Source organism: Heteronotia binoei, chromosome 10 (genome assembly GCF_032191835.1).
Source record: "Heteronotia binoei isolate CCM8104 ecotype False Entrance Well chromosome 10, APGP_CSIRO_Hbin_v1, whole genome shotgun sequence".
NCBI lineage: Eukaryota > Metazoa > Chordata > Lepidosauria > Squamata > Gekkonidae > Heteronotia > Heteronotia binoei.
In genome coordinates this window covers 34,167,225-34,194,716 of record NC_083232.1, presented here as the reverse complement: position 1 = coordinate 34,194,716, position 27,492 = coordinate 34,167,225, and the positions used below count along the sequence as shown (strand labels likewise).

At 43.2% G+C, this 27,492-nt stretch overlaps 1 protein-coding gene across 2 annotated transcripts in view; it reads right to left on the bottom strand.

Annotated features, from left to right (window-relative positions):
• Nucleotides 1-27,492, bottom strand: part of C10H10orf67 (chromosome 10 C10orf67 homolog) — a 66,630-nt gene that overhangs the window by 12,726 nt on the left and 26,412 nt on the right. For both annotated transcript variants that reach the window (XM_060247918.1, XM_060247919.1), the window contains exons 6-15: nt 25,699-25,846; nt 24,009-24,067; nt 20,152-20,223; nt 14,532-14,615; nt 9,226-9,429; nt 8,070-8,149; nt 7,908-7,973; nt 3,355-3,439; nt 2,793-2,870; nt 957-1,056 (exon numbers count right to left, since the gene is read on the bottom strand). In XM_060247918.1, the coding sequence (XP_060103901.1) occupies nt 957-1,056; nt 2,793-2,870; nt 3,355-3,439; nt 7,908-7,973; nt 8,070-8,149; nt 9,226-9,429; nt 14,532-14,615; nt 20,152-20,223; nt 24,009-24,067; nt 25,699-25,846 (976 nt within the window). The remainder of the gene's footprint in view (nt 1-956; nt 1,057-2,792; nt 2,871-3,354; nt 3,440-7,907; nt 7,974-8,069; nt 8,150-9,225; nt 9,430-14,531; nt 14,616-20,151; nt 20,224-24,008; nt 24,068-25,698; nt 25,847-27,492) is intronic.

Genomic DNA, 27,492 nt, shown 5'->3' with positions numbered 1-27,492 from the left:
GAAATAATGTAGATAAAAATAAACAAATACAAAGTATCTGGGTTGGAAAAGCCCCTTGCAGAGGGAGAAGGCTTCTTTGCCTGATGGAAAACATCTCTGCTAGTGGACCAGATCCTTTACATAAGGACCACACTGTGTAATTTTGGATGTTCTTCCTCCAGGTGAAGCACCTTTAATACAATTGTGTTAATGAGACGACAAAAGTCTATAATGTTTAACCGTAACCAAGGTAAGATAGCTTATGCCACATATAATTAATGTGTGTACCACTTCAGGGGTCCCTAACCTTTTTTGAGCCTGTGAGCACCTTCAAAATTCTGACACAACCATCACAAAATGCCTGCTGCAAGAGGTGGAGGTTCACAAAATGGCTACTGCATGAGGATCACAAAATGTCAGAAAGTGTAATTATACATTATTGTAGAACAAGGGAGGCCAAACTGTGGTTCTTTCACATATATTTTGTGGCTCTCGAAACCCCCACTGCCCCACTGGCTGACTTGGAGAAGGTATTTCTCTTTTTAAAGGCATTCTCCAAGCCAAACCACCTGGTGGCTTGAAGAATGCATTAAAAGTTAAAGTTGCTTTCTTTTCGCCTCTCAACTCCCCCCACCTGTTTGCCTTCCTTCCTTCCTTGTGGCTCTCAAACATCTGATATTCATGTCTTGCGGCTCTCAGACATCTGATGTTTATCCTATGTGACTCTTCTGTCAAGCAAGTTTGGCCATCCCTGCTCTAGAAGTAACTATTTGACATTTCAGGCAGAAGCTTTATTTAACAAGATTCCTTCTAATCTGCATAGCCAATCAGAAGCTGTGCTGGGCAAATGCCCCACCTAGCCCCTCTCATTTTCTAAAAGCACTTAGTTGACAGGCCCCTGAAAGGGTGTCAGCAGGCCCATGGGTGCCTTGTCAGGGACCCCTGTTCTACATCTGCTGAGAAACATCATCACTTACCCCCTTCCAATACACAGGGAATCTCTACTGTCACTGGAGTTTTTGTGCCACTTGAGCCTTCTTCAATCATCTCTGCAACTTCCTGAGATCTGATCTTAGGCTGAACATGAAAAATACTCTTATTAAAACCACTCAATGACCACAGTACAATTAAACTGTCTCATTGTAATACTGACATCAGTGAACATAGTAAAGCGTGTCAACTGAGAACAATGGGAATATCAACCTTTAAGTAACAACAACAAAAAAACAGCACTGCAAATGAAACTGGTTTTACATTGCCTCATAGAATTTTAGGATCTTGTCTTAGCTTTTCCTGATGAAATCTTCCCAACTCTACGTTCTCCTACAAATGGACCTTGAGCTTGTTTGGAGGTTCTAGCAGGGGAATGCTGCTACTGTATGCCCTTGACTGAAGAATGGTACGCTCCTTCTATCTGGGATGGTTGTCCTCTTCCACTGAGCATGCAGCTTCGGGAGGGACGCACATGGAGGGGTAAGGGAGGTAGGGGACAACAGCCTAGCCAGCCAGATCAGCTGAATCAACCCTGGCTATCAATGGGGTGACAGATGTCAGCCAGATTGCCTTCACATTCATCTTCCAAATTCTACTTGGTACCAGAATTTCTTATAAATAAGCCAACATTGATTGACTTGGAACAGCAAGGATGACCTACCCCATAGCTCTATGACAGAGCCCATACTGCACAGGTAGAAGGCTCCAAGTTCAATCTCTGGTCTCTCCTCTTAGAAGGAACTTGGTAGTAATAGTGCTAGGCAAGACCTCTGCTTGAGCCCGGCAGACCAAGGATTTGATTCAGTAAAGAATATTCATATAGTCTCAGGAGGAGACAAATGGAGCATAACAGCAGAGTCTCAATTATAATTTATTAAGAAAGATACTTTTACACATTAGTCTCCTACTTTGACACATTTACTGCTCCACTGTTTGTAATTAAATCCAAACATATTGTGATCTATAAACTTAGCCTGTATTTGCTATTTAGTCTTTGCATATGTCAAAACATATTCATTCAGTGTCAGCGCTGGGGAGCCAGTGCAAAGCTGGTGCCCTAGGTCAGGTACCTGCCACTGCCCCTTGATTCCTCAGTGAGGGCGAGCTTGGCGGCAGCCATAATGGGGCTTCTGGCATCAGCATGCACCCACAAATGCACACTGTTGCTCCACCCCTCACATCTGTGCTTGGAAGTACAGACACGAGGGACAGTGAGTGAGTGGCGTGTGTGCACGCTGAGGTTGGAAGCCCCGCAGCAGCCACTGAGCTCACTATTTCCCTCACTGAGGAAGCGAGGGTGGGCAGGAGCACTGAAACCAGCACCCTCCCCACAGAGCGGCACCCCAGGCAGCCCCCTCATGCTGCCTAATGGACACGCCAGCTCTGTCTCCATTAAGTTGTATGCTAATTTGCTGTTGACCTACGTAGAGGCATCTGCCTATATATATGAAGGATAACTCCTACTTCTATGTATCTGAGGAAGTGTGCCTGCACATGAAATCTCATCCCTTGAATAAACTTTCATTGGTCTTAAAGGTGCCACTGGACTCAAAATTTGTTCATAAGATCTCAGAGTTTTTTGCATGAGAAAATGTCCCAGTATGCAAGCATTTATGAATCATGAGACCCCTGCTCTTCCCTCTAGATAATCACTTTCCCTAAGTAAAACCAAATAACAAAATTCTCTTGAAGAGATATGCCCCAGTTCATCTGGATTTGTGCATGGTGCTGAACAAAGCCCTGCCGGCTTTGACCAAATATTTGGAATGTGGGTGGACATGTTATACTAATTCAAACAAACAGACAAAACCCCTACATACCAGAGGTGGACGCTGGATATATAAAGTACTTGAACCCATTTTATGTAGAGGATGCTGTATAAGAAGAGGATGAACACCCTGGAAGAAACACACAAAATACCAGTTAAACTTTTTTGTTGCGTACAAAGCAATAGACTTCGGTTTGAAAGCAGCAAGTGCTGTAACTGCCCTGAAGCTTAACGTAGCTATATAGGACTACCCTCTGCGTTCAGGGAGGCAAGAAAGAGCAAGATAAAAGCACAGAATTTGACCCTCCTCCTGACAAGTTGTTTTAATGCATTTCAGCAGAAATAGAGAACTGGCACCAGTGGTACAAACAAAATCCAGGTGCTGAGTAACAATTGGCACCTAAAAAGCCAGGCCTGATGAATGTCACCTGAAATGGTGCAGAGGTCTGGAAGTCGGTTTTCCTTGAGATCTGCCTGCAGCCATGCCAACCCACATGAACCCAGTTCTACCCTCCTATTTGGCTATTAGAAAATCTCATTAGTCTCCAAGTTTGCAAAAAAAAAAAAGTTTGCTCCCCTGGTTAACATACAAAGGGTTTTTTGTCTGTCCATACCCTTTCAGCAAGCGTAGGGTGTCTAAATTTTGATGACTGACGCATTGAGTGTCTAAGAAACATCTCATCCTTAATGGCATGTAAGCTGAAAAATAAATGGACATGATTAAATTCAATTCTCAAGACTGTGTAATTGGCTAACAGAGATTCTTTGGCCTTTATTTTAAAAGCGTGAAGCTGGGATCATGCGCCTGGTGGGAGTTGGGATTAATTTGTTTAAACAGCTGACCTTCCCCCACCATATCATAGACTGATTTTGGAACTCCTCACAGTTTCAAAGGCAGCGTGCTCCTATGAGGCATGTAGGAGAGCCAAGTGAGATGGGGCTGCTGTTTGAGAAAGACGACCTTGAAGCTGTGGGGCCCATTGTGCTGACAGCACAGTTCTTTGGGCCCTGGCCTAAAGTTCAAATTTATAACAATGTGAACCAGAGACAGACAGCAAAACTGGGTTATTAATCCCCAGGGCCTTTTTTGTAGGAAAGGTCCAGCCAGAACTCATTTGCATATTAGGCCGCACCCCAACATCACCATTGTTTCACACAGGGCTTTTTTGTAGAAAAGGCCAAGCAGGAACTCATTTACATATTAGGCCACACCTCCCGACACCCAGCAAGCCAGAACTGCGTTCCTGTGCGTTCCTGCTCAGAAAAAAGCCCTGTTAATCTCTATGATGACCAATTACTCTCCCAGCATCTGCATCTTCATAATATTTTGATCCGTAGCTCCTCCTGAGTAACACAGGTAGAGAAATCAGTAAATCTCTTTCCAAGCAATCTTTCTGATTAATGTTCTTTATCTGCTCTCCCAGTAGAGAGTCAGTGTGGCACAGTGGCTTAGGAGCCACATGGGGGCTCTTTGACATGCCACTTGGGGCTCTTCTGAGCTTTGTTCCTCAGTGTGGCACCTGTTCCACATTTCAGGAAACTAAATAAGGCCGTTGCTTGGTGAAGCCTGTGGTTGGGTAGGTGGTTTCCACCTTGACACAGTTGTTGCCACCACAGGAACAGGTAAACTGCAAGCCTCCCTTTGGGGCAGGACTCGTGTCAGAGATGGGAGTAAATATGGCCGTTCTGACCAATGGTAATTGCGAATGTGGCTCTCCCTGAGTTGTGGAGTGAGTATCACCAGTTTGGAATGTCAGGCTAGGATCTGGAAGGCCCAGCTTCAAATCCCCCCTCTTCCAGGGAGCTTGCTGGGTTCAGCCTAACCTACCTCATAGTTGTGTTGTGAAGATAAAGGGAGGAGAGAAGAGTAATGCAAATTGCTTTGGGATGCCCATTGGGAATAAAATGTTTTAAATGTTTTAACGTTTTCATATTTAATGTTGTTTGTATTTACTGTTAAATGGTTGGGCATGCTGTTGCTGACCCTCGTGTTGTTAGCAGCTCTGAGCCTGTCTTGGCAGCGAGGGCGGGATATAACTTAAATTAATAATAATAACAGCACGATATAAACGAAGCAAATGGATACAAATAAATAATAAATAAACCACTTCTTCATGTCCAATAAAACAAATCTAGGAAAGCATTATCCTTCTTAAAAAAAACAACAGGCACTGTACATAGGGCAGAGAATTACGAAAAAACAGCAAAGGCCACTGTGTTTAGAGTACACTTCTGAATATAGAGAAAGACTGCAGAAGAATTAGCTCCCAAAATCCAAGCACATGCAGCAAAAAGCCCCAAAAACAAACAAAAAACCCCCCTGTTTTTTTATGGTCTGCTTTTAGGCTAAGGACTGCTTTATCAATATTGTTTTATGCTGCATGTCCTTTTACGCACTAACGATATTGATAATTTTCATGCTGCTGTTTTTTTTTATTATTTTTATATCTTCTTCTGCTTCTGTGAGCTGCCTCAAACAGGTCTCTGGAGAGACAGCACCTGACTTTTCCAAATAAAGAAATAAAGTCAAATTCCCTGGGGGTGACTGGCTGCAACAGCAGTGGGAACGTCAAGAGACCTGGTCTTGTCTTTTGTGACCTGAGAGGGCCACAGCTCAACTTTTGCTTGTGTTATGAACTCACCACTAACTGTGGGTATCTCACTCTCTCTAGCCTCATCCATCCCATCTGCAGTATGAGGATAATGATAGTGGGTTCAGCTATGTGCGGAACTCCCCTCCCTCCCAACAAACCTTCCTTCAGTGGAAGACATGTGTATTATTATTTATTATGTTCAATTTATTGGCCACCCTTCCCTAAAAGGTGGGGAGGGCAGAATACTACTAAATCTACTAAAATAATAAATAAACAGGGCGCAGGGTGGCTTACATCACACACACACACAGAATAAATAATAAAAATTAAAACAACAATTAAAACAGTTAACAATTAAAATAACCTCTGGTGGAAGGCTCTGGAGTCTGCACCTCTTGGAATGGAGTGGCAGAACCCAACCCAATGGCCTATTTTACAAGAACTACTGCAAAAATTTTATTTTAATTTATTGCAGGATTTATCCTGCCCTTCCTCTGAAGAGCTCACTGTTTTCTTTGCCTTCATTGCATCCTAACACCAACCCAACAAGATGGGTTCAGCTGAGAGTTGTTGGCTGAGTTTCATGGCAGAGTGCTGATCTGAATTTTGGTCTCCCAGAAAACAATCTGACAATGTAACCTCTCCATAAAGCACGGGAAGCATTTTGTGCACTAGAAGTGCTATATAAATACTGTAAGTGCTATACAAATATTAATGATGATTATAATCTAATGCCTAAGGCCAACCATGCCTAAGGCTAAGACCTGACACACCAGAGCTAACAATCCAAGGAAAACAGCTCAGCCCAGAGAAGTCTATTGTATGTCATGTACACTAAGATGCTGTTCTTGAGCCATGTACAATAAATTGGGATGCAGAAGCTATTGAGTGATGATTCTAGCTCAACAGAAGAATGATCTTATCACACATCCTTATGTGATGATTCCAAATTTCTGTAAGAAGCCACCCCCTTGGAAACAAGGGCTGGTTCCTACCCTCTTGCTGTTGGCGCAAGAGAGAAGAGGGTCAAATCTTGCCTGATTCCCTTGCTCACTGTAGCATCTCCCACCATCCTGCTTTTCCCCCCCTCAACCCACACAGGTTCCTTGATATCAATCACAGCTTTTTCCAAGGACCAAAGGAAGCTGCTTCAGGAAGGCAAAGGTAAGGAAACAGTCGCAGCTGGTAGGATCCAATCCATAGTTTTCAGTTGCCATTTTTGTAAATTTGTAAGATGTTGACCACAAGAGGGCCCCCATAATTCCCATAAACACAAACAGTGTGCAGGTGAGTGAACGATAAAAGAACAGCAGTATCAAAGCCCAAGGCCACTGTTCTATAACACCATTGTCCTGAAAATATAACAACCACCCATTAAACAACATGCTTCAACCTTTTTATCCACAAGAAAAGCAAAACAAGAATTTGAATGGAATGACTCAGTGGGGGTGTTCTTGAACCTCCTGGATGGAAGCATTCTCTGTGTAGCTTGACTTCTTGTGATTAACCTTTCATTGGTGGCTACAAAATAGGGGTCTTATTGCTCTGTGATTCCAGGACTTAAGGAGCGGCTAATCAAAACTTGGCCATTACTGAAAAGGAGTAGTGATAGGAGAGAAACCTCTATTGCTGTGCCATCCCCAATGACATGGCTTGAATTACATGGTTTGCTTACATCTGGAGAATTTCAGTGATGTTAAATTGCCATCCATCCATATGATGTTCATTGGGGCACACCATATTTCTCTAAACTTTGAATTTTCAGGGCATAGATCTCTCTCACTCTCTCAAAACTGGAGGCACCTTTTCCTTGACATTCAGAAGATACATTCAGAGGAAACATTCAGAAGATTGTCTAAGACTGGCAGCAGCAATCTCTCAGTCGGAGGTCTCCCATATCACCTATTTCCAGATCTTTAACTGGAGATGCCAGGAATTGAACCTTGGACCTTCTGCATGCCCAGCAGATGCTCTGCCACTGAGCCACAAACCCCTCTGGAGTCAAATCTCCAGGGTGGGACCAGGCAATGGAAGGATTCCCAGTATGTCCCTCAGGATGTTGTCGCAGGCTGAGATGCTGCTGCAGTCTGCACAGCTGTGATGGCACCTATGGTAGCAGACTCATTCAACATGACAGCTGGAGGTTCTGAGGCCAACTTCTGTCCTACCTGTGACCAATAATTTGGAAAAACTCTGGAACTGCTCAGCCTGTGTTCCCCTCTAATCCTGTGCATTAGCAGAAGTCTTCTAAAAGAGCCCCCCTCCTAGTATTGCTGCCATCCAGTTTTCATGATCTTTTCAGGCCAGGTCTATTGAACTGTATGAAGGAAACAGGGCAGCTGTGTTTGGTCAGTTTCATCACCCTTTGCTTCACTTCCTTTGACTCAGTAAATGCTAGTGATAAAATGTAGTATTTTAAATGTGTGCTCCAGCCTTTGGCAAAAAGTGCTGAACTGCCCCATTGATTTCAACTAGAAGGAGACCATCTGTTCATAACTCTCCTGTTGAAATCAGTGGGTCTTAAAACACTTCACTGCGGCAAGGTTGCACCTTTAGACAGATTAATACCCTACCTTCTCTTCAGAATCTGAAACTTCAATTCCCAGGCTTGACTTAATTGTCGTATTTCCAGTTCTAGTCTAAAGAGCAAAAACAGTATTAGTGCATTTGGCAGCCACGAAACAAACATGGCTTTTTACAGGCCTTGCATACCAAGCAAATTCTTGCATGCGTACCTCCTTATGCGCTCCCTTGCTTCACGTTCAGAATTTTTAAGCCGTACCACCTCATTTAGTAATGCTTTGCTTGCAGTGTCCTTTACATAGGAAGCATGTGTTACAAAACAGAGCCATCCATTACTCATTGTTCTATGTTAAATGCATAACATCGCAACAGAAATATTTGGCTACACATGTTGGAAAGAAAGATTGGGTCTTAGTATATTTGCAAATCATCAATGTATTTACCTGTCCTGTCAGGCAAGTGAGGTGCGGTGATTAGAAGATCAAACTAGAATGTGGGAACACCAGGTTCAAATCCCCATGGGAACTTGCTGGGTGACCTAGGGCCAGCAGCATGCTCTCAGCCTAACCTACCTTACAGGGTGGTTGTGAAAGTAAAGTGGAGGAGAGGAGGAGGATGTAAGCTTACAATCTCCTTTACCTTCTTCCCCACAACAGACACCCTGTGAGGTAGGTGGGGCTGAGAGAGCTCTCACAGAAGCTGCCCTTTCAAGGACAACTCTGCAAGAGCTATGGCTGACCTAAGGCCAGTTCAGCAGCTGCAAGTGGAGGAGTGCGGAATCAAACCCGGTTCTCCCAGATAAGAGTCCATGCACTTAACCACTACACCAGACTGGCTCTGAGATGCTAGTCCAGCATACTAATACCTACTCCACAATTCAGAGGGCCCCATTAAAGGTGCGCCCTGACCTAGATAGCCCAAGATAGTCTGATCTTGTCAGATCTCAGAAACTAAGCATGATCTGCCCTGTCAATTTTTGGATGGGAGACCACCAAGGAAGTCCAGGGCTGTGACGCAGAGGCATGCAGTGGCAAACCACCTCTGAATGTCTTGCCTTAAAAACCCTACAGGGTTGCCATAAGCAGGTTGCAATTTGATGGCAAAATAATTAAAGATGTACTCATTTCCCTAAGGAAAAACACCTGGGAATGGGTATCCTAACTAGGGACAGTAGCAGGAAAAGGTGCACACGAAACAAAGGTTTGTGGGGGGTTTTTTTGGGGGGACGACACATTCTTGGATAAACAGCAACTGGAAATACAGCTTTCGACTGTCTTCCTATTGCAACAGTAGTCACAAGACAGGCCAGACTGCCTCATGTTTCTTCATAAAAATCCCATAGGCATAGAAGGAAGGAAGACTTTCTACCTTGTCACCTTGACAGAGAGATTCCAACAGTTCCTGATGAGATCCAAACAAAATTTCTAGCTCTGCGGCTTCTCGAGTTGATACTGCTTTTCTCTCTGCTGCCTCTCTCTCAGCCGCTTCTCTTGCCGCAGCTTCTCTCTCTGCCGCTTCTTTCAGCTCTTTTGCCATCTTCTTTTCTTGTTTGGGTAGCTGGACTGCTTGCGCCTGGGGGAGGGGGGCACAACAAAATCCCAAAACTATGGACCTGACACAACCAGTGCACTTTGGGAGTCACAGCAGTGTGCTTATTACAAGCTGAAGGGGATATGAAGGTAAGGGGACAAAAAGAGAAGGACTGAAAATGGATTTGATGGGGCAAATGATCAGGGACTCTGGGGACTGAACGGGGTCTGAAGTTGGGAGCAAGGGAGTCTCATGGGCTAGCTGGGAGCTAGGATGAGGCACAAGGGGGGCTGGGATATGCAGCGTCATCCTTTATCATTGCTAAGTAGCATAAGGGCTCTGTACTGACTTAGCCTTCTGCCCAGCCCTTTCCTGGTTGGCGAAGCAGTACCTTCTGTTTGCTGCATTCTGAACTCTAAGCTACTGGCCTCAGGGATTTAATTTAATTTAATTTGTGATTTATACCCCGCCCTATCCTGCAAGGCTCAGGGTGGCTTACGACATTAAAACACTGCAGTAACAATAAATAAAACATCCAATTAAACACAACGAATTTAAAATATCTCATAAACACAGTACATAAATAGAGGGTCATAACTCCAACAATAATACAGCCAGAGGCCACAGTTCAGCAGTTGGTATGACTTCAGCTAGTTAATACCACATAGCACAGCTTCAGTTCATTGATAAGACTTAAGGCTGTAACTCAGACCCTTGACCCAACTCAAGCACACTCAATGCAGATGTAGAACAGGTCTTACCTTTGGGTACAGGTCAGAGCCAAGTCCTCACACTAGTACTTGTAGGTCCAGAGTGAAAATCATAGAACCGTATGGAGGGCTATGGAAAACGAACCATTGTCTCTGAGGTCTGCAGCTTATGGTTGCAGAGCCAAATGAGGCTTAGTACAAGCTCAAGTTTATGTTACTCCTACCAGGCGGGAGTAACCCAAAGAATAAATGTATAAATCTATGCAAATCACACACTTACTATTAACTGTAAAATATTCTTTCTTCTGGTACAAATGCCCCCCCCCCCCGCAACCCACTTTCTTCTGGTAGGTCTGCACTGCACCACAAATATCCATGAATTGCTCAACACTGACATCTTTAGTGTGCTGGTGGTTCTTTGTCCAGGCTATCCAAGGCAAACCTTGCCTTGTGGTGACAAAATACTGTGAACCAGCTCTGTCTAAATGCCATGTGTATTTTGACTTCTTGATTTCTTCAGTGGCGTAATAATCACAAATGCATCCCCCACGTTTATACTCCAATGTGAGTATCTAGTGTAACACACATGGCACTTTATCCCATAATATTCAGACTCATTAGGTTGGGTCATGTGGATTGTAGAAGCAAAGAACTTTTTTCTTTTACAGCACAATCCTAAACAGAGTTATACCCTTATAACCCCCACTAAAGTCAATGGGCTTAGAAGGTTGTATCTCTGCTTAGGAGGCACTATAAAAGCCACTCAGCAAGATGGTGTATTCTCTGTAAGCTGCCCTGTCTGTGTGTGTGTTTTAAAGTGAAACATTTTAAAATAAACAACTAAATAAGGAGGAAAGTCAGATCATGTCTGGCATGGTCCTGATTTTCTGAACATAAGAACATAAGAGAAGCCATGTTGGATCAAGTCAATGGCCCATCCAGTCCAACACTCTATGTCACACAGTGGCAAAAAAAATAATACACACACACACACACACTGTGGCTAATAGCCACTGATGGACCTCTGCTCCATATTTTTATCTAACTCCCTCTTGACGCTGTCTATGCTTGTAGCCGCCACCACCTCCTGTGGCAGTGAATTCCACATGTTAATCACCCTTTGAGTGAAGAAGTACTTCCTTTTATCCGTTTTAACCTGACTGCTCAGCAATTTCATTGAATACCCAGAAGTTCTTGTATTGTGAGAAAGGGAGAAAAGTACTTCTTTCTCTACTTTCTCTATCCCATGCATTATCTTGTAAACCTCTATCATGTCACCCTGCAGTTAACGTTTCTCCAAGCTAAAGAGCCCCAAGCATTTTAACCTTTCTTCATAGGGAAAGTGTTCCAACCCTTTAATCATTCTAGTTGCCCTTTTCTGGACTTTCTCCAATGCTATAATATCCTTTTTGAGGTCCGGTGACCAGAATATACATATCAATTTCTAGCAATTTATAGATTCCTTGCAACGTATCAATAACTCATCTCCAAAAATAAAAATAAATAAAATAAAGAATTGAAATCCATGTTATTTGCAGGCTGAGCTGTTTATATGTTGCAATACATTTATGGTTTGGCCAGATCTACAAGTTACTCTTTTCTATATAGTGGGTTGGACAGAATGGTGTGGCTTTTAATTAAAGAGAAAGGCAATAATCATGAAATGTAAGAATGGCATTTCACATTACATTTCTAATTTAAGCCTTCTTTTTCATGCACAAACACATGCACACTCACTAATTTTATATCTATTTTCATTAGCAATCGAAAAATATGATCTTCATGAGACCTGGCTATGGCTTCACTGAAACACAGGAATTCTGTTTTATTTTATATCTTTAGGGGGGAAAACAAATCTTGTGCAAACACAGTTCAGATATATACAAATACAAGGCTCTGGAAATCTTTTGAAATGGCTGCAGGTGTCTGCCGTTGTATCTACAAGCTACTTCACTGAACCAGTGTTCACAGATAACAGTTCAACAAAGTACAGTGTGCATATGTATTGAACAATAATTATGTTCTCTTTTCTTTTATGTCTGCTTCATGTGCCCCACTGTACGCCCTCCCAGAAGCTTCTGAATACCAGCCCCCAATACCCAGATATTTCTGTTTACTGACTGATTCATATAAAGGGAAAAGTTGCCTTGGACACCTTTGACAGGTGGGGAGGGGGTGCAGGGGTAAGAGAGCAGAGGACCTCTGAAGTACTCCATTTATAGTAGCTGTAATATTACTACATTCATATATAATACTGACAATAATATAGCAATTTGAAATTTGAAAAATTCAGCAAAATAGTTTGGTCCCAAGAAATTTAGTGACGCTTTCATTTTATGAGCTTTCCTTAATCGGGGTCCACAGTTATCGCTATCTACTTATTATTTATTGCTTATTTTATTTACTTTAGTTATCCCACTCTTTTCTCCCCAATGAGGACTCAAAGTGGCTCACATCAGTCCCCTCTCCTCCATTTTATCCACACAACAACCTTGTGAGGTAGGTTAGGCTGAGAGGGTGTAATTGGCCCAAGGTCCCCACACGAGATTCCAGGGCAGAAGTCAGAACTCAAGCCTGGATCTCCCAGATCCTACTCCAATACTCTAACCACTGTGCCACACTGGCCCTCATTTCATTGATTTAGGGAACAATTCTAAACAGGTCTCTTCAGAAGTAGGTCCCATTTTATTCCATTGGGCATGCTCCTGGAAAAGTGGTTTTAGGTTTACAGCCTTAAGGGCTTTGGGATATAGTAGAATAGTAAAGAATAGTTTTAAGCAAATATTTTGGTAACTTATACCCCACTTTTCTTTCCCTCAGAGAAGAAGATGATGATGATATTGGATTTGTATCCTGCCCCTTTCACTCTGAATCTCAAAGTCTCAGAGCGACTCACAATCTCCTTTACCTTTCTCCCCCACAACAGACACCCTGTGAGGTGGATGGGGCTGAGAGAGCTCTCACAGAAGCTGCTCTTTCAAGGACAGCTCTGCGAGAGATACAGCTGACCCAAGGCCATTCCAGCAACTGCAAGTGGAAGAGTGAGGAATCAAACATGGTTCTCCCAGTCAAGAGTCCATGCACTTAACCACTACACCAAACTGGCTCACATCACTCACCAAAGTGGTTGACATTATTCTCCTTTCTTCCATTTTATCCTCACCACAACCCTGTTAGATAGTTTAGGCAGAGGAAATGTGATGGGCCCAAGGTCCCCCAGCAAGCTTCCATAGGAGAACAGGGGTTTGAAGGTGGTTCTCCCAAGTTTTAGTATAACACTATATAACCACTGTGCCCCCTTGACAGTGTTATATGGGTTATTAGACTGCCTCTTTAAGGTGTAGTAAACACCAGCATCTTGATAACTGATTGAATTTTGTATCTCGGTACAAACTACAAATATTTGGCAACTATTCACCCATTATAATTAACTGGTCCCATTTATGCTCTTTTTCTGGAATAGCACTAATCTCAGCATATGTTGCTTTCTCACCAAATGTCACAGTTTTCCAAATATGTTTGATTAATAATGTCCAATACCTGTTGTAAGCAATTCAACTTCAAAGAGTCAAGGAGAGCTGGGTATGAATTCAGCCCTTTTTTACTTCAGAGTACTGGCTTGCCGTATGCCACTACTTAAAGTTGGAGGAAGATGTAGGAAAAGAGTGACCTTTAGCCATGTTTATCAGCTCTAACTTCTATCTAGCTTTGGAAAGGCATACAAAAGCAATCCTGTATTGTTTTGGCATTCAGCTTGTCAAAACACTGGGGGGATAGGGCCACCCATAAAGAAGGAGTGGGCCACAATGTGTAAGAACGTTGATTTCTGAGACTTCTTGGAAATGTTTCTGTTATGACAGACCAGTAGTGGAGACCAGGAGCTCCACTGGGTTCACCGGTGGTGGAGGTGAGGTGAGGCAGGAGTCACAGTGGTGGTTTCAGGGGTAAAATTAGTGAAGAGGGGGAAGAGATACCCCCACAAGTACTGCTGGTCACCATCTGAAATATACATCTACATGTAATTAATAATAAAATAAACCCAGGTTACAAAATTAGAGAGTGTTTGTAATACATTACTGGTTGCAAACATCATATATCTTCACATCATTGGTGGGCTGGGCTAAAGGGGTCCACTGAAGTTGTGCAAAATGCTTAGCAAGTGGAACCTAAAACAAATTGCTAAATACAATATAAGGAGCACCAAGCGTTGACCATAAGATCAGCAGCCTGAAGAAAAAAAGTCTTGTCCCTAATAGATGCTTATTGGGATGTTGCTTACCTGGTGATATTATTTACCTCTGTATCATGAAAAGCTTCACCTCCTCCCTTCCAAATGTTAAGTGTCTATTCAAGGGGCAAGACATTTATTCTCCAGGCTGTTGACTGTGCTAAATTCAGGCCATCCAATGACTGACAGCAACAAAACTAACTCACCTTTGCTGTAACTGCAGCCTCCTGTTCTGATTTTGCTGCACTTTCAGCTAATTTTGCCAACATTTCCTGTGCTTCTTTGACTTCCTTAAAAAAAAAAGCATTTCATTGAAAATGAAGTATGCCTTGAATCAAAAGAATAGGCTGAATACAAATGTTTTCTGCAACAAACAAATAAATATATTTATAAAAAACCCTGGATTGGAAGCTAATTTTTATAATTGACAAAGCAGTTCTACTCAGAATCCTCCTCAGGTTCGTTCAAGGGAGCTTACTCCTGGGAAAGTGTTCTTAGAGACTGCACATGTCTTTAATAGAGGCTTAAGAGGATAATATTTACCAGGTGATGTTATTTACCTCCATGCCATAAAAAAAGCTTTAACTGCCCATTTCCACATATTAAGCCTCTACTAAAAGGACAGGAAATGTTTCTGCATATCCCCTAATGCCATTATTTGCATCTGATGAAGAGAGCGCTCTTAAATGAAATATGATCCTGGAATTAAGATTGATCTTAAAAGTGCCTGTTCATTTTTGTTTCACTTTACTTATATCATGAAATGAACCAGAAAAAAAAGGAAGAGAAGAAAGACAGAGGTTAAGATAACTCAGACCTTACAGAGAGCGTATAAATATTGGAGGACAAAAATTTTGGACATAAGACAGTTCTGTGGCCTTCATTCAGGGTCAAATTATACACATTTATTCAGAAAATTTGTATGCCACCTCTCCAGAGATCAGCTTGAGGTGACTTACAACTAAAACAATAAAACCAAACAAGCCAATAATAACATACAATAAACTTTGAGAACCTAAAAAATTCCACATAAAATAGCTTCAAACAGCTTCAAACAATGGAACCTTTTGCTACATGTACAGTTCTGTGGCTGAAACTCTGATGTGTTGTTGGATATATTTTTTTAAAAAAATGCTGCAGGAAGGATTGAGTATTATGAATGAGGTACCACAAAACTGTGAAAGGGTTTATTTCTATTATTTTGTGCCATTTCATTAAAAACACCCACCTAGATGCTTTGAATTCACTTGTACTGCTTGTATGGGGGGGTCCCCCCCTTTTACTGGGACTTAAAGCACCAGCCAAGGTGTGTGTGCATTTTCAGCTAGCATAATGGGGGGAAAAATAAAGTTCGTTTCTCCAGAACTGTAGCCCTGATCCACATTAGGTATCCTTCCATGACTGCTTTTTAGGGTCAAACAGCATGTCTAAACTTTCCTCTTCTGTGGGATTTTTAAGCATATGGTTAGCCACTATGGAAAACAAGATGTTGTACATGATGGACCACGAGTTCAATCCAGCAGAGTGCCTCTTATGCTCTTAGGCCTGAATTCCCACATACAGAATGCCAACATCACCCTTTGAGGAGAACCAGTTTGGATGGATGGAGGGGCTTCCTTTTCTTTATGCCAAGCAATTCCTCAGGGAATCCAGAAGGAACAGTTCCTTCATGCTGGCTCACGCTGTGCTGCAACAGAGGTTCTTGCAAATGCCTTAAAAATGATGAATTGGAAATATCTTGATGCTCTGGACAGGATAGCTGGGAAATGCTGGCTTTCCCTAGGGCATAATATTTCTGTAGAGGGACCTGCTTAGACTTCCCAATCTACATAGATTTGGCTGTTCATAGTTTCAGTCTAAGAAATTCAGTGAACTAAGATCCAGCCAGGCTTCCACGAATACATAGTGATTCTTCAGGCTTCCTTTCCAGCAGCACACTCTACCCCCTGGTTACTTCAGAAGAGCCACCCATAAAGATCAGATGTCCCTCCCAAGCATCATTTCATTACACATGAGCTGGTCCCAGAACAGAAGATTACCAGCCACTCTTTATTGCACAGAAGTATTTGACGCAAATTTGGCCTCTCTGGATCTCCATAGTAATAAGTCTATCCCAGAAATATTGTAGATAAGTCTGCAAACTAATGTATAGCTCAGCTGTATATATGTGGGGTCTAATGTGATGTAAGGACCACAGTGTCAAACTAGGATGTGGGTTCAAATCCCCACTCAGCCATTACACTTACTGTGTGACTTTGGGCTAGGGTTGCCAGACAATGCCTAGCTATCAGTGGGAGGGCTGTGGGCAGGGATTCTGAGGGCTGCAATGCTGGCTGAAGTGTCATGTCACTTTCAGAAAAAACCCAGAAGTGGCATAGGTAGCTCTAGAAATCAGTGAAAACCTTATGGTTTCTGGTGATTCCTAGAGATACCTTATGTATGTCACATCAGGTTTTTTTAACCAGAAATTACATGATGCTGCAGCTGGCATCATGAGTTTCAATATTTTTCCTCCTAGCGCCACTCAGGGAAGCAGTGAGAAACAGAGCAGAGGGCAGGGTATTCCTCACCCGAGGCTTGGCAACCTTACTTTGGGCCACTCACTCTTTTTTTCACCATCAAAAGGTGAATGCGCACGAAAACATAGTGGAAGGGAGAACCATGCTGAGCTCCCTGCAGGAAGGGTAGGCTAAAAATGTATTGAGAGATAGTCTACTTGAAGGTATGCCCAAAAGATTTCAACAGGTTGTACTCTCATGTAACTCTGCATAGGACTGCAGCTTAAGGATTTGTGAGGTTTACTTCTCAGAAATATGAACAGTCCCATTATTCTACACTTCTGGTTTCAAAGGAAGCCTATCTGGCAAAGTCGACATAGTTACAGGGCAGCAGCTGAAAAGTTCTGGACCTAGTTTGAAAAATACTATTGAATTTTATTTAGGGCTGAAAACTTCAGCCCTCAACCCTGCTGAGTTTGCAGCGTCTGCAAACCCAGTTCTGTTTTCACTACTTGTTCAGAAGCTGGCTGAAGAGCCCGCAGGATACGGCCCTCTGTGCGAGAGTGCGTGACGCGTGGTGCTGAGACTAACAAAACAAAATAAGCAGAGCAGCTATAACTTGGCACAAACTGTGACAAGCCACACACAAAAAAAGTGTGAATATTTAAATAGCTCAAGAGGTATTGATTTGCTATTCACAACCCCTTTCTCTTCTGGACTGCATCATTCTTCTCTGGCACATTTAGAAGAAGCGAGTCAAGCTGTGTTTTATTTTTTTCATATAATAAACCCACTCAGTTTACTGTAACAAAAACCTACCGGCGGTGGCCAGTGTGAAACCAAGTCACCCCCTCCCCTTCCCTCCCCAAGAGTCAAATGATAAAATAAAGGGGCAGCCATCTGGAAAGTTCTTGCATCCTTTCAAAAGGCCACTGGGAATGTCTCTTACAGATGCCTCTATGAAATGATGGTGGATTGTGCCCACAGCTTTGATGAGATCCATACAGAATGCTCAAACATCCAATACAGGGGTCCTTTATGAAACTGTTGTCAGTAGCAGCAGCAAAATCTCCATAAATCAAAACTCCCAGCGGCTGAGCCAAACCAGAGGAAACACTGGGAATTCTGCATACAGAACTCTAAAAGACTATTAAAAAAAAAATCAGAGACACAGATCCCCAATTTTGACTGGGCTACGGTACAAGGAAATTTAAGCTTTGTCCTCTTGTGCCATTTTGCCTATCTGAAACTGTGCCACAGAGCTGCTATTTGTCTCAGCATACATGTCTTATATCTGGTATGTTTGCTCCACTGGAAGCGGGGGAGGAGCAACAGCACTTCTGTGGGGTTTTCTCAGGAAGGAAAATGTGTCCAAGGTTGAGGGTGAACCCTGACCTTGTGGAGCTTGCTGTGACGGTCCTGGAGTCCCCGACAGACAGCAGAAGCACCCCTCATGCCCCCCCCCTCGCTAGCACCTAGAACCACTCCTGATGCCCAGAACACCTGTTGGCTGCAAGGGAGAGCATGTTGGCAGCAGCTCTGGCCAGCACAGGACCAGGTGATGCAGCCCCCTCCCATTTTGTGGCCTGAGAACTTCCCTCTGGATGGCAAGCAGGACAGTGGAGCCCTGGTTCCCCCATGGTGAGCAAGGGGGATCTCACAAAATGGTACAGGAAGAAAAGATTTAAACCCCCCATCCCTTCTCCTAGGCCAGGGTTACAATCCAAACTATGGAACCTCCAAAGTCAGGAATGGACTGGTTCGGCCAAAGTGAAAAATAACAGGTGTAAATCTTCTCATTATGACATCACTAAAACATCACTCAGCAGTAGGCTTGCCAATCCCCAGGTGGGGACAGGGGATCCCCCAGATTGGAGGCCCTCCCCCCACTTCAGGGTCATCAGAAAATGGTGGTTGGGGGAGGGAAATGTCTGCTGGGCACTCCATTATTCCCTATGGAGACCAATTCCCACAGGGTATAATGGAGAATTGCTCTGTGGGTATCTTGGGCTTGGGGAGGGGACTTTTTTGAGATAGAAGTACCAAATTTGCTGCATAGCATCTGGTGCCTCTCCCCAAAAAACCCTCCAAGCTTCAAAAGGACTGGACCAGGGGGGTCCAATTCTATGAGCCGCAAAAGAAGGTGCCCCTATCATTTATTATTTCCAGTGGAGGGAAGGCATTTACAAGGTGTGCGGTCCCTTTAAATGTGATGGCCAGAACTCCCTTTAGAATTCAATTATGCTTGTCACAACCTTGCTTCTGGCTCCACCCCCAATGTCTCCTGGTTCCACCCCCAAAGTCCCCAGATATTTTTTGAATTGGACTTGGCAACCCTACTCAGCCGTAAGCAAGATTTCAAGTAACAGTCCACTAACAGAGGTATTACTCTATTGTTATAGGATTTCCGATAGACCAGTGTGGTTACCAAGAATTTTGATCAATCTGGTTTTTCAGTTCATACAGCAGAGCTATCTATGGAAATTACTTCCACAATAAAGGGCTAATAAACCACCCACAGTTTTTCCAAAATGCATATTCAGGTGATTCTGTGCTTCAATTCAAGTCTGAACTCAAACCTGATCCCTGCATCTGTTTTCAGGGGACTGGAGAAAGCAGCAAAGTCAGCTGTGATGTGATCCTTCCTGCAAGTGAAATTCGGTGTGCACATTCACAAATACATGTTTAAATGCCAACTCAATGCCTCCACTACAAGGGGGCCAGATATATTTTTTTTTAAAAACTACCACAACACAATATTGTGGTCTGGCTAGCCCAGGCCAGCCTGATCTCATAAAATCTCAGAAGCTAAGCAGGGTTGACTCTGTTTAGTATTTGGATGGGAGACCACCCAGGAAGTCCAGGATTACTACACCAAGGCAGGAACAATGGCAAACCACCTCTGACCATCTCTTGCTTTGAAAACCCTATAGGTAACTGTAAGCTGGCCATGACTTCACAGCAATTTCTGCCACCAATACAATATTGAATCTGAACACTGAGGGCCAACTTTTTAAAAAAGCATTTCTTAAAAGTTTTAACCCCCTTGCACTCAGCACCATGGACCCAATTCAATTCACGGTTCTCCACAAATGCTGTAAGAAAACAATAAAATGTTGCAAGCACCAGTCATGGGATTCGCACATCTTGTTTAGCTGTCATGAGCATTAATGACGTACTTCTCTACTTGAATTTTTACACCAGGTCAACCTGTTTTATCTGAAGAGAGGGAAGGAAAGGCATAAAACACGCTGCAATGCTGTGCATGAGATGAGGTCTATCAAAACAGTAGGATTAATACTTTAACATGAATATCCCTGCAACTCACCCGAGTTTTCGACAGAACTCTCTGCTTCTCTCTTTCAAGTTCCATCTTTAGCATTTCCTGTGTGTTCATTAGCTAAAATTCGAAAGGAAATTGTCAAAAGGGAAAGTAACAGCATTAGATGACAGCTGAGGATGAAAAGCACTTGTTTTGTTTTTAAATAAAATGTTTCTGAAGTTGTCTGGAAAGATGCAATTGTACCCAGACACCAAAATTTTAAATGCTAAGGACAATGGGACTGAGGATGACTCTGGTCATCAGATCCTGATAGGAACAGATTGGGGTTTCAAGCAGCTCAGAAGTAAGGGGGGCTTGGGGTGGGCAGAAGGTCCATTGAGCTCTGACCCACCCAGTGGCAACACATCACCACTGGTTGTCTTAGTGCCATGTGGCCAGAGTCCCCGAGACTTAGACTTCTGTTTGCACCCAGGTGCCAGATGCCCTCCAGAGCACCAATCTGCTGGGAACTTTCCCAGTTAGTTAAAGGAGATCAGTACCCTTTAGCACGATTCCTTAATACCAGTAAGGGCACTGGCCCTCTGAATTTGGTGTGCAGTTCAAAAACCATGAGGAAGGTGCTTGCTACTGGGCAGAACAGAACCATGATCCTTCAGAGGTTTGGAAGGGCAGGAAGTAAAAAAGCTGTCTCATTCCTTTCCCAGCCACAGGCTACTTAGCAAAGCACTCTTTCACATTCTGCCAGCTGTTTGTTGAGTCCTCATCAGCCTGGGTAGCCTTGGTTTTTTTGATCTTGCTGCTGAAGTCCTCACAGATCTGGCCCACTCTCCCTGCCTTAATATGACTCTCGCAGCTGCTTGAACCAAGTTCTCCTTGAGCATGACTACCTCGTAAGGTGATAACAGCTCTGCTGAAGGTTTCACTCTCCCTAAGGCCCAGGAAGATACCTTGCTGCACAATTGTCCCATGGATCTTTGTGAATAGTTCCATGACACTGCTAACCGTAGCCTCAAATGTAGTCTCTAGAGAGATCTGCCATTCATTATATCATGTAAGTTCCACCTCTAAGCCAGGGGTGGCCAACTGCAGTTCGGGAGCCACATGTGGCTCTTTCACACATATATTTGTGGCTCTCGAAGTCCTCACCACCCCATTGGCCAGCTTGGAGAAGGCATTTAAACTCTCTTTAAATCACTTCACCAAGCCAGCCAGCAGTTTGGAGAATGCATTTAAAGTTAAAGTTGATTTCTTTCCACCTCCCCCCTCTATTTGCCTTCCTTCCTTCCTTCCTTTCTTTCTTGTGGCTCTCAAACATCTGATGTTCATGTCTTACATCTCTCAAACATCGGTCGTTTATTCTATATGGCTTTTACATTAAGCAAGTTTGGCCACCCCTGCCCTAGGGAATCTTAAATGTGTTCCCCGTACAATTTGAGGAAAACAAAAAAAAGCTGAAATGTGGGTTTGGGCATGTGTGAATATTGTGCTTAAACAGTCAAAGTTACCTAGTACAATATAACTACTACTACTAGTAACACTACTAGTCATGTTATTATAATGATCACATAAATTTAACATGCCACATCTGTCAGGACATCTCATAATACTTCATTTATACTCTGCCTTTCTTCCCAGATGGCTTACATCATGTTTATCTCCTCCATGCTGTCCTCCCAAGCAAGCTTCCATGGTAGAGTGGGGATCTGAAACTGTAGCCTCCCAAATCCTGGTTTAACACTGTAACCACTACACATACTGGCTCTGGAACAGGAAGTCCATTCCGCTTGGACCTGGTCAACTGGCAACAACACCAACCACTGTTACCATGGTCTAGGTTCAAACCGAGCAGACTTTGTCATTTTGTCAGCATCAGTGTTCCTTCTAAGCTGAGCTAGTGTGAACTAGCTCACAGTTTTTTAGTCTCTGGCCCACACATTTTAGTTTTAGCTCAGGAAGGATGGGCCTAGAGCAAACTAATTTATGAAGCAGCCAAACTGCTCACTTGCAACTTTAATGCCAGCAGCTCACAAAGCAACATTTTTGCTCACAAGACTCCACAACTTAGAGGAAGCCCTGAAGGGTCACTTGGCTCTGCTTGCTCCTGGCTACCAGTGGCCCTCCAGGGCAACAGCCCACCAGGAACTTCCCTGGTAAGTTAAAGGGCCAGCCTGCCCACAGCTCTGTCTCTAGACTCAGGGGGTGAGCTCTCCAGCAAGGTGCTCCAGGTCAACTGCCAGAACTAGAATAGATACATTTTATTTATTTATTTGATCAAATTTATATCCCGCCCTTCCCTGGCGGGCTCAGGGAAGCTAACAACAGCAAATTAACCATATAAAACAAAAACAGATTACACAATAAAATCAACCAATACATGTCAACCACGGCATTGCAGGCCGTGGCAACTTGGCTAAGGCTGAGTGGGTTGAAGTTGAATCCAGCGAAGACAGAAGTCCTTTGCGTGGGTTGGGGCGCTCTGGGGAGGGAAATACCTCTCCCGGTTTTTGACGGGGCGCCACTGAAGCGGCGCACCGGGTCAGGAGCTTGGGAGTTCTACTGGAGCCTTCACTATCAATGGAGGCCCAGATAGCAGCCACTGCTAAGTCAGCCTTCTTCCATCTAAGGCGGGCAAGGCTGTTGGCCCCCTTCCTAGAGCGCCGGGACCTAGCAACAGTGATTCATGCAATGGTCACCTCGAGACTGGATTACTGTAATGCCCTCTACATGGTGCTGCCTCTGTGCCGAACCTGGCGGCTAGGCTGTTACTAGGGCTCCAAAATGGGAGCACATACAGCCAGGGCTGCGCAGACTGCACTGGTTGCCAGTTACATACCGGATTCGCTACAAAGTGCTGGTTATTACATTTAAAGGCCTCTATGGCTGAGGACCTGCCTACCTGAGGGACCGTCTTTCCCCATATGAACCCCAAAGAGCACTGAGGTCAGCAGGGAAGAACCTGCTGACTATCCCTGGGCTGAAGGAAACAAAACTACAGAGTACCCGCATGCGGGCTTTCTCCGTTGTAGCCCCACACCTATGGAACCAGCTCCCGGAAGAAGTGCGGGCCCTGTGGGACTTTGAACAGTTCCGCAGGGCCTGCAAGACCATCCTCTTCAGGATGGCCTCACCGATTAAAAGATAGAGAGACTGCTTAAATGATTTTTACCAACTGCTGAAATAGCACCATGATGTTAATTTTATTAATTTTAGAATTTTAATTAAATTGTTAATTAGTTATTGTTTTAAATATTATTGTATAACCTATTGTACTGATTTAATGCTGTTAGCCGCCCTGAGCCTGCTTCGGCAGGGAGGGCGGGATATAAATAAAACGATTGATTGATTGATTGATTGATTGATTGATGTTCTGCAAGTCAAGAAAAGGACAGACTCAAAGTACTTTCATAGCAGACCTACAGCTTCACACTACCTGCCAACTGCTGGGATGCATGTTCCATGCTATAGGAGCGCTTCCTGGCTCATATATATGAACACGGTTTGTTTGCCCTGTGTTATACTGAGTCAGACCTGTCAAGCTCAGCACTGTCCACTCTGACTGGCAGCGTGGCTCTCCAGTGACCCAGATCAAGGTCTTCTTACTGATCCGTTAAACTGGCAATGCCAGAGAGTGAACCTGTGACCCGCTACCTGCAATTGCTCTATCACTGAGTCTTCCTGAACATTCCCAATTAACAACCCCCCCCCCCACAAGACCAATAACCCTAACCACTGTATAATCCAAAAGTTAAGAATGCCAGCTTGTTTGGTCTATGAAAGATAGTGGGTTCCATAAAACTTAAAATAAAGGCTGGGGCATTGAGAAGACTGGACAGCTTTTGATTACAGCTTTTGTGCCTTTGAGATTAGTAATTCATCACTGTCAGGGGGGGAAAATACAGTACCTTTTCCATTGTCTTCAGATCTCTATCTCTTTTGTCCTGCAATTGTTTCATTTCAGTATCTAAAAAAAAGTGGGAGAAGAAGGGGAGGAGGAAGCAGACCATGAAATTACATGGCTATTTAAAGAGATTCATATTGTGCACCAAAGGCCAGTCTGTAAACCCAGTGGTATGCACGGTGGATGGAGGCCATGACAGACCGGTGACCTTCACAACTGCCCTTGACATTCACAGCCTTCTTCCTGCTGTTCAGCTGGCTGGTCAGAGAGAGAGAGATTAAGAAATAAGTTCAAGAGCCAAGTGTGTCCGAGCATCCCGAGCTTTTCATTAAGACTGGCCTTGGATATCCTTGCTCTTTAGTCACAGCTCATACAAAGTCTTTTTAGCAGGTGGTTCTTTATGGCTATTACACCAAGTTTCTGATGTCCCCCCCACCCCCGGGTGAGGATGGGGCGGACACCATCGCATGAGGTGATAAAACAGCAGAATGCCGGCTTCATGTTAAATTCATATTCTTGCCGAAAGGTATTGTTTTGGCATCACCCCTCCCCCCCCACAATCTGGTTCCTACAAAGCTATAATGACTTCATAACTGGTTTGTTATGCTCAGGAAGGCTGTTAATACAACTTGTTTTCAAAGATTTTAACAATTAAATAGTTTGACAGGGATTGTAGTGAGGTAAAGTTGTGTGAGCTGCCTCAAGGGTGCCTCTAGAGGGCCAGAGAGTAGGATGAAAATAACAAAAAATAAAACCATAAAAGATTTATGGAGATAGAAATTTTTTGTAACTGCACCTTTCTGGCTTTCCATTGTTACTAGGAAAATATGAGGTAACATACATTATTTTGGGCATTGTGGAAAGGTGTCATATTAATATTTTAAGCTAACCAGCAAGCCAGCCAGCCCAGCCAGCCAACTAACCAACCAACAAAACAATCAATCAAACAAACAAACAATCATTTATCTAACAGTCCAATCCAATAAACAGAAGACCCACTAAATTTAATGGGATTCTCTCCCAGTTGAGAACAGAATTGAAGCCTTAGACATACGTGTCTGGATATGTTAGGGTTTGGTAGTAGTAGTAGTAATCTCCATACATCAGTTTGCAGATGCCACAAACCCCAGCATTTAAAAAAAAATCAATAAAATATATTCAGAATTAAGCGTCTGGAATGCCCTTGACCTCTCAAGACACCCTGCACACTATCAAAATATAGCATTTCTTCCCAGAATATACACATCTTATTGATTTATTTACACAATTTATAGTCTGCCTCTCACAGGGACATATCAAGTCCTGTGTGTATTTCCTGCACTCAATTTACATCCATTTCTTGTTGTGCTTCATCATCAGTGGAGCAATGTCTGAAAGCTGATGAGTTGCCACTAGGATAAAACGTAGGTTTGGGAAGAGTTTTATAGGACTGCACATCCTCACTTTTAACTCTCCAAAATATATTTAAAGTCTCAGCATTCCAAAGGATGACAAACTTTCTTTCCTCAGCAGTAAATGCAAGGAAAATATTGTGTTCAACATTTGAAAAGCTCAGGACCATGATGCAACTCTAGCCACACTTGCTCTGGAATAAACCCTAATTAATTCACTGGGCTAAGCTTTTTGTCAGTGAATCCTAGATTTTCCTACTATGCTATATAGCCAGCCATTTCTTTTCCTGTGAGAAAGATTACCTAATTCAAGATGGTCTTTCTCTTTTCGTTTCACCGTTTCAAGAAGGCGTGTAACTTTAACGTTCAGGGATGCAATTTCTTCCCGCATATCCTTGTTCTCTTGCAGAAGATATTCTTTTTCAAATTCGGTGTCATCCTCATATGGGATCTGAAAAAAAATAATCAAGAAGCCGTCTTTTTCTAATGCATAAGGAGTAAAAAGGGGGGAGGACGGTAAATCCGCCTCCCCAGGAGCACAATAATTACACAATACAAGCTATCATAATTTTCTGAATCCTGTCATATTAGTTACAATATGAATGGAGGGAAAAACGGGAGTCTAAATGGAAGCTGAGGGAAGAAAGGCTGCAGTACCCTAAGTACAAAGACTGTAACACATGGGGATGGGTTATTGACAGGAATAATGCATATCACACGGTTTGTTTGCCCTCATCATTCAGGCCAATGTATTGTGGCAGCTACGTCCAGGAAGGCAGCTGGGGCCTATCCACCCACACTGGCCTCCGTGTTTATGAAGTGCTCTCTGTAACTAGGCGGGCAAGAGAAACCCAAAGGCAGGCCAGCTCTGGGGGGTTGCAAAGAGCACGGCTCAGGAGAAGGGGGACTCGTCACCTTTGTACCGCTTATTCCACAACAGCGCTGCTGTTGCTACGAGGGGCACATCAAATGTCAAAAGCGGTGAAATTTTCAGGCTGGGAGCCGCATGGAGTCCATCAGGCTGCCTGATACCAACACAGTTGGTTTTCTGCTTGGTGCCGGAGCCACCCAGAGGCAATTCATATTCCAAGCTTAAGATAGCTTTGCATGCACATCACACATGGGCCGTTCAGGGTCTCTCTCTCTTTTTTAAAGCACCATTGAAGACTCTGGTTTAAATCTCCATGCAAAACAGTGATAACCTTGTAGGAAAGTTCCAGGACAGCAAGCAACAAAAGACTTTAAAGTTATACTTTTAGTAAAGCAAACTCATTTACATTTTTATTATGCATGTCCTTTGTTAAAATCTTGCCACGTTCATTATGGAAAAGACTTTCGTATGCATCCAAGCTTATTTGGAGAGCTATTCTTTCTTCTCCTCTGCTTCAAAGCTATTGAAGGCATTTGCATAGATTGTCAAATGGCTGTCGAGATTTTACTGCATATATTTCTTTGGAAACAATCTCAGAAAGCTCTCAGCAGAAAAGCTGGGACACAGCTTTGCAATGACCCTAAAACATCTTAGTCGATTCTGAAATGGCTGTTTAATAAAATCTAATAACAGTACTATTTAGTCCTTCAAACAATTATTGCAAGTAAATAAGCAATATTAGATTTATTTGGCATTTGAAAATAGGTTTTCCTTCTAGATCATTTGAAGATACAGAAGTAAGAAAAACCTTGAATCTGAAATTTGGGCTTTTAGCACATTTATACCAAGAGGTGTTTTGATACATGCATACAACTAAAATGTAATATATCCCAATGGTTTTGAAGGTTATATTGTTTTGCTATTAAACTCTTTGGCTTTTGTACCTTCTTAGGGCCCAATTCACAAACAAACTGAAGATGTAGCAGGTAATAAGTCAGGCCAGGCCAAGATTTAGGTTGCTTAAGGTGGAAAATTCAAAATGGAATCCTATTTGACTACTTAACATGGTACACAATCCCCTGGGAAATTCCCCTGCACAAAATTCTCTGAAACAAAAGACAACAGCAGCGCCTATTCATTTTAATACAGCTTGCACTGAAGCCCTTCTAGTATGGGATGCTTGCAATCAAACTCTACTATATCTCTCAGCGCAGGATCCTAGGCAA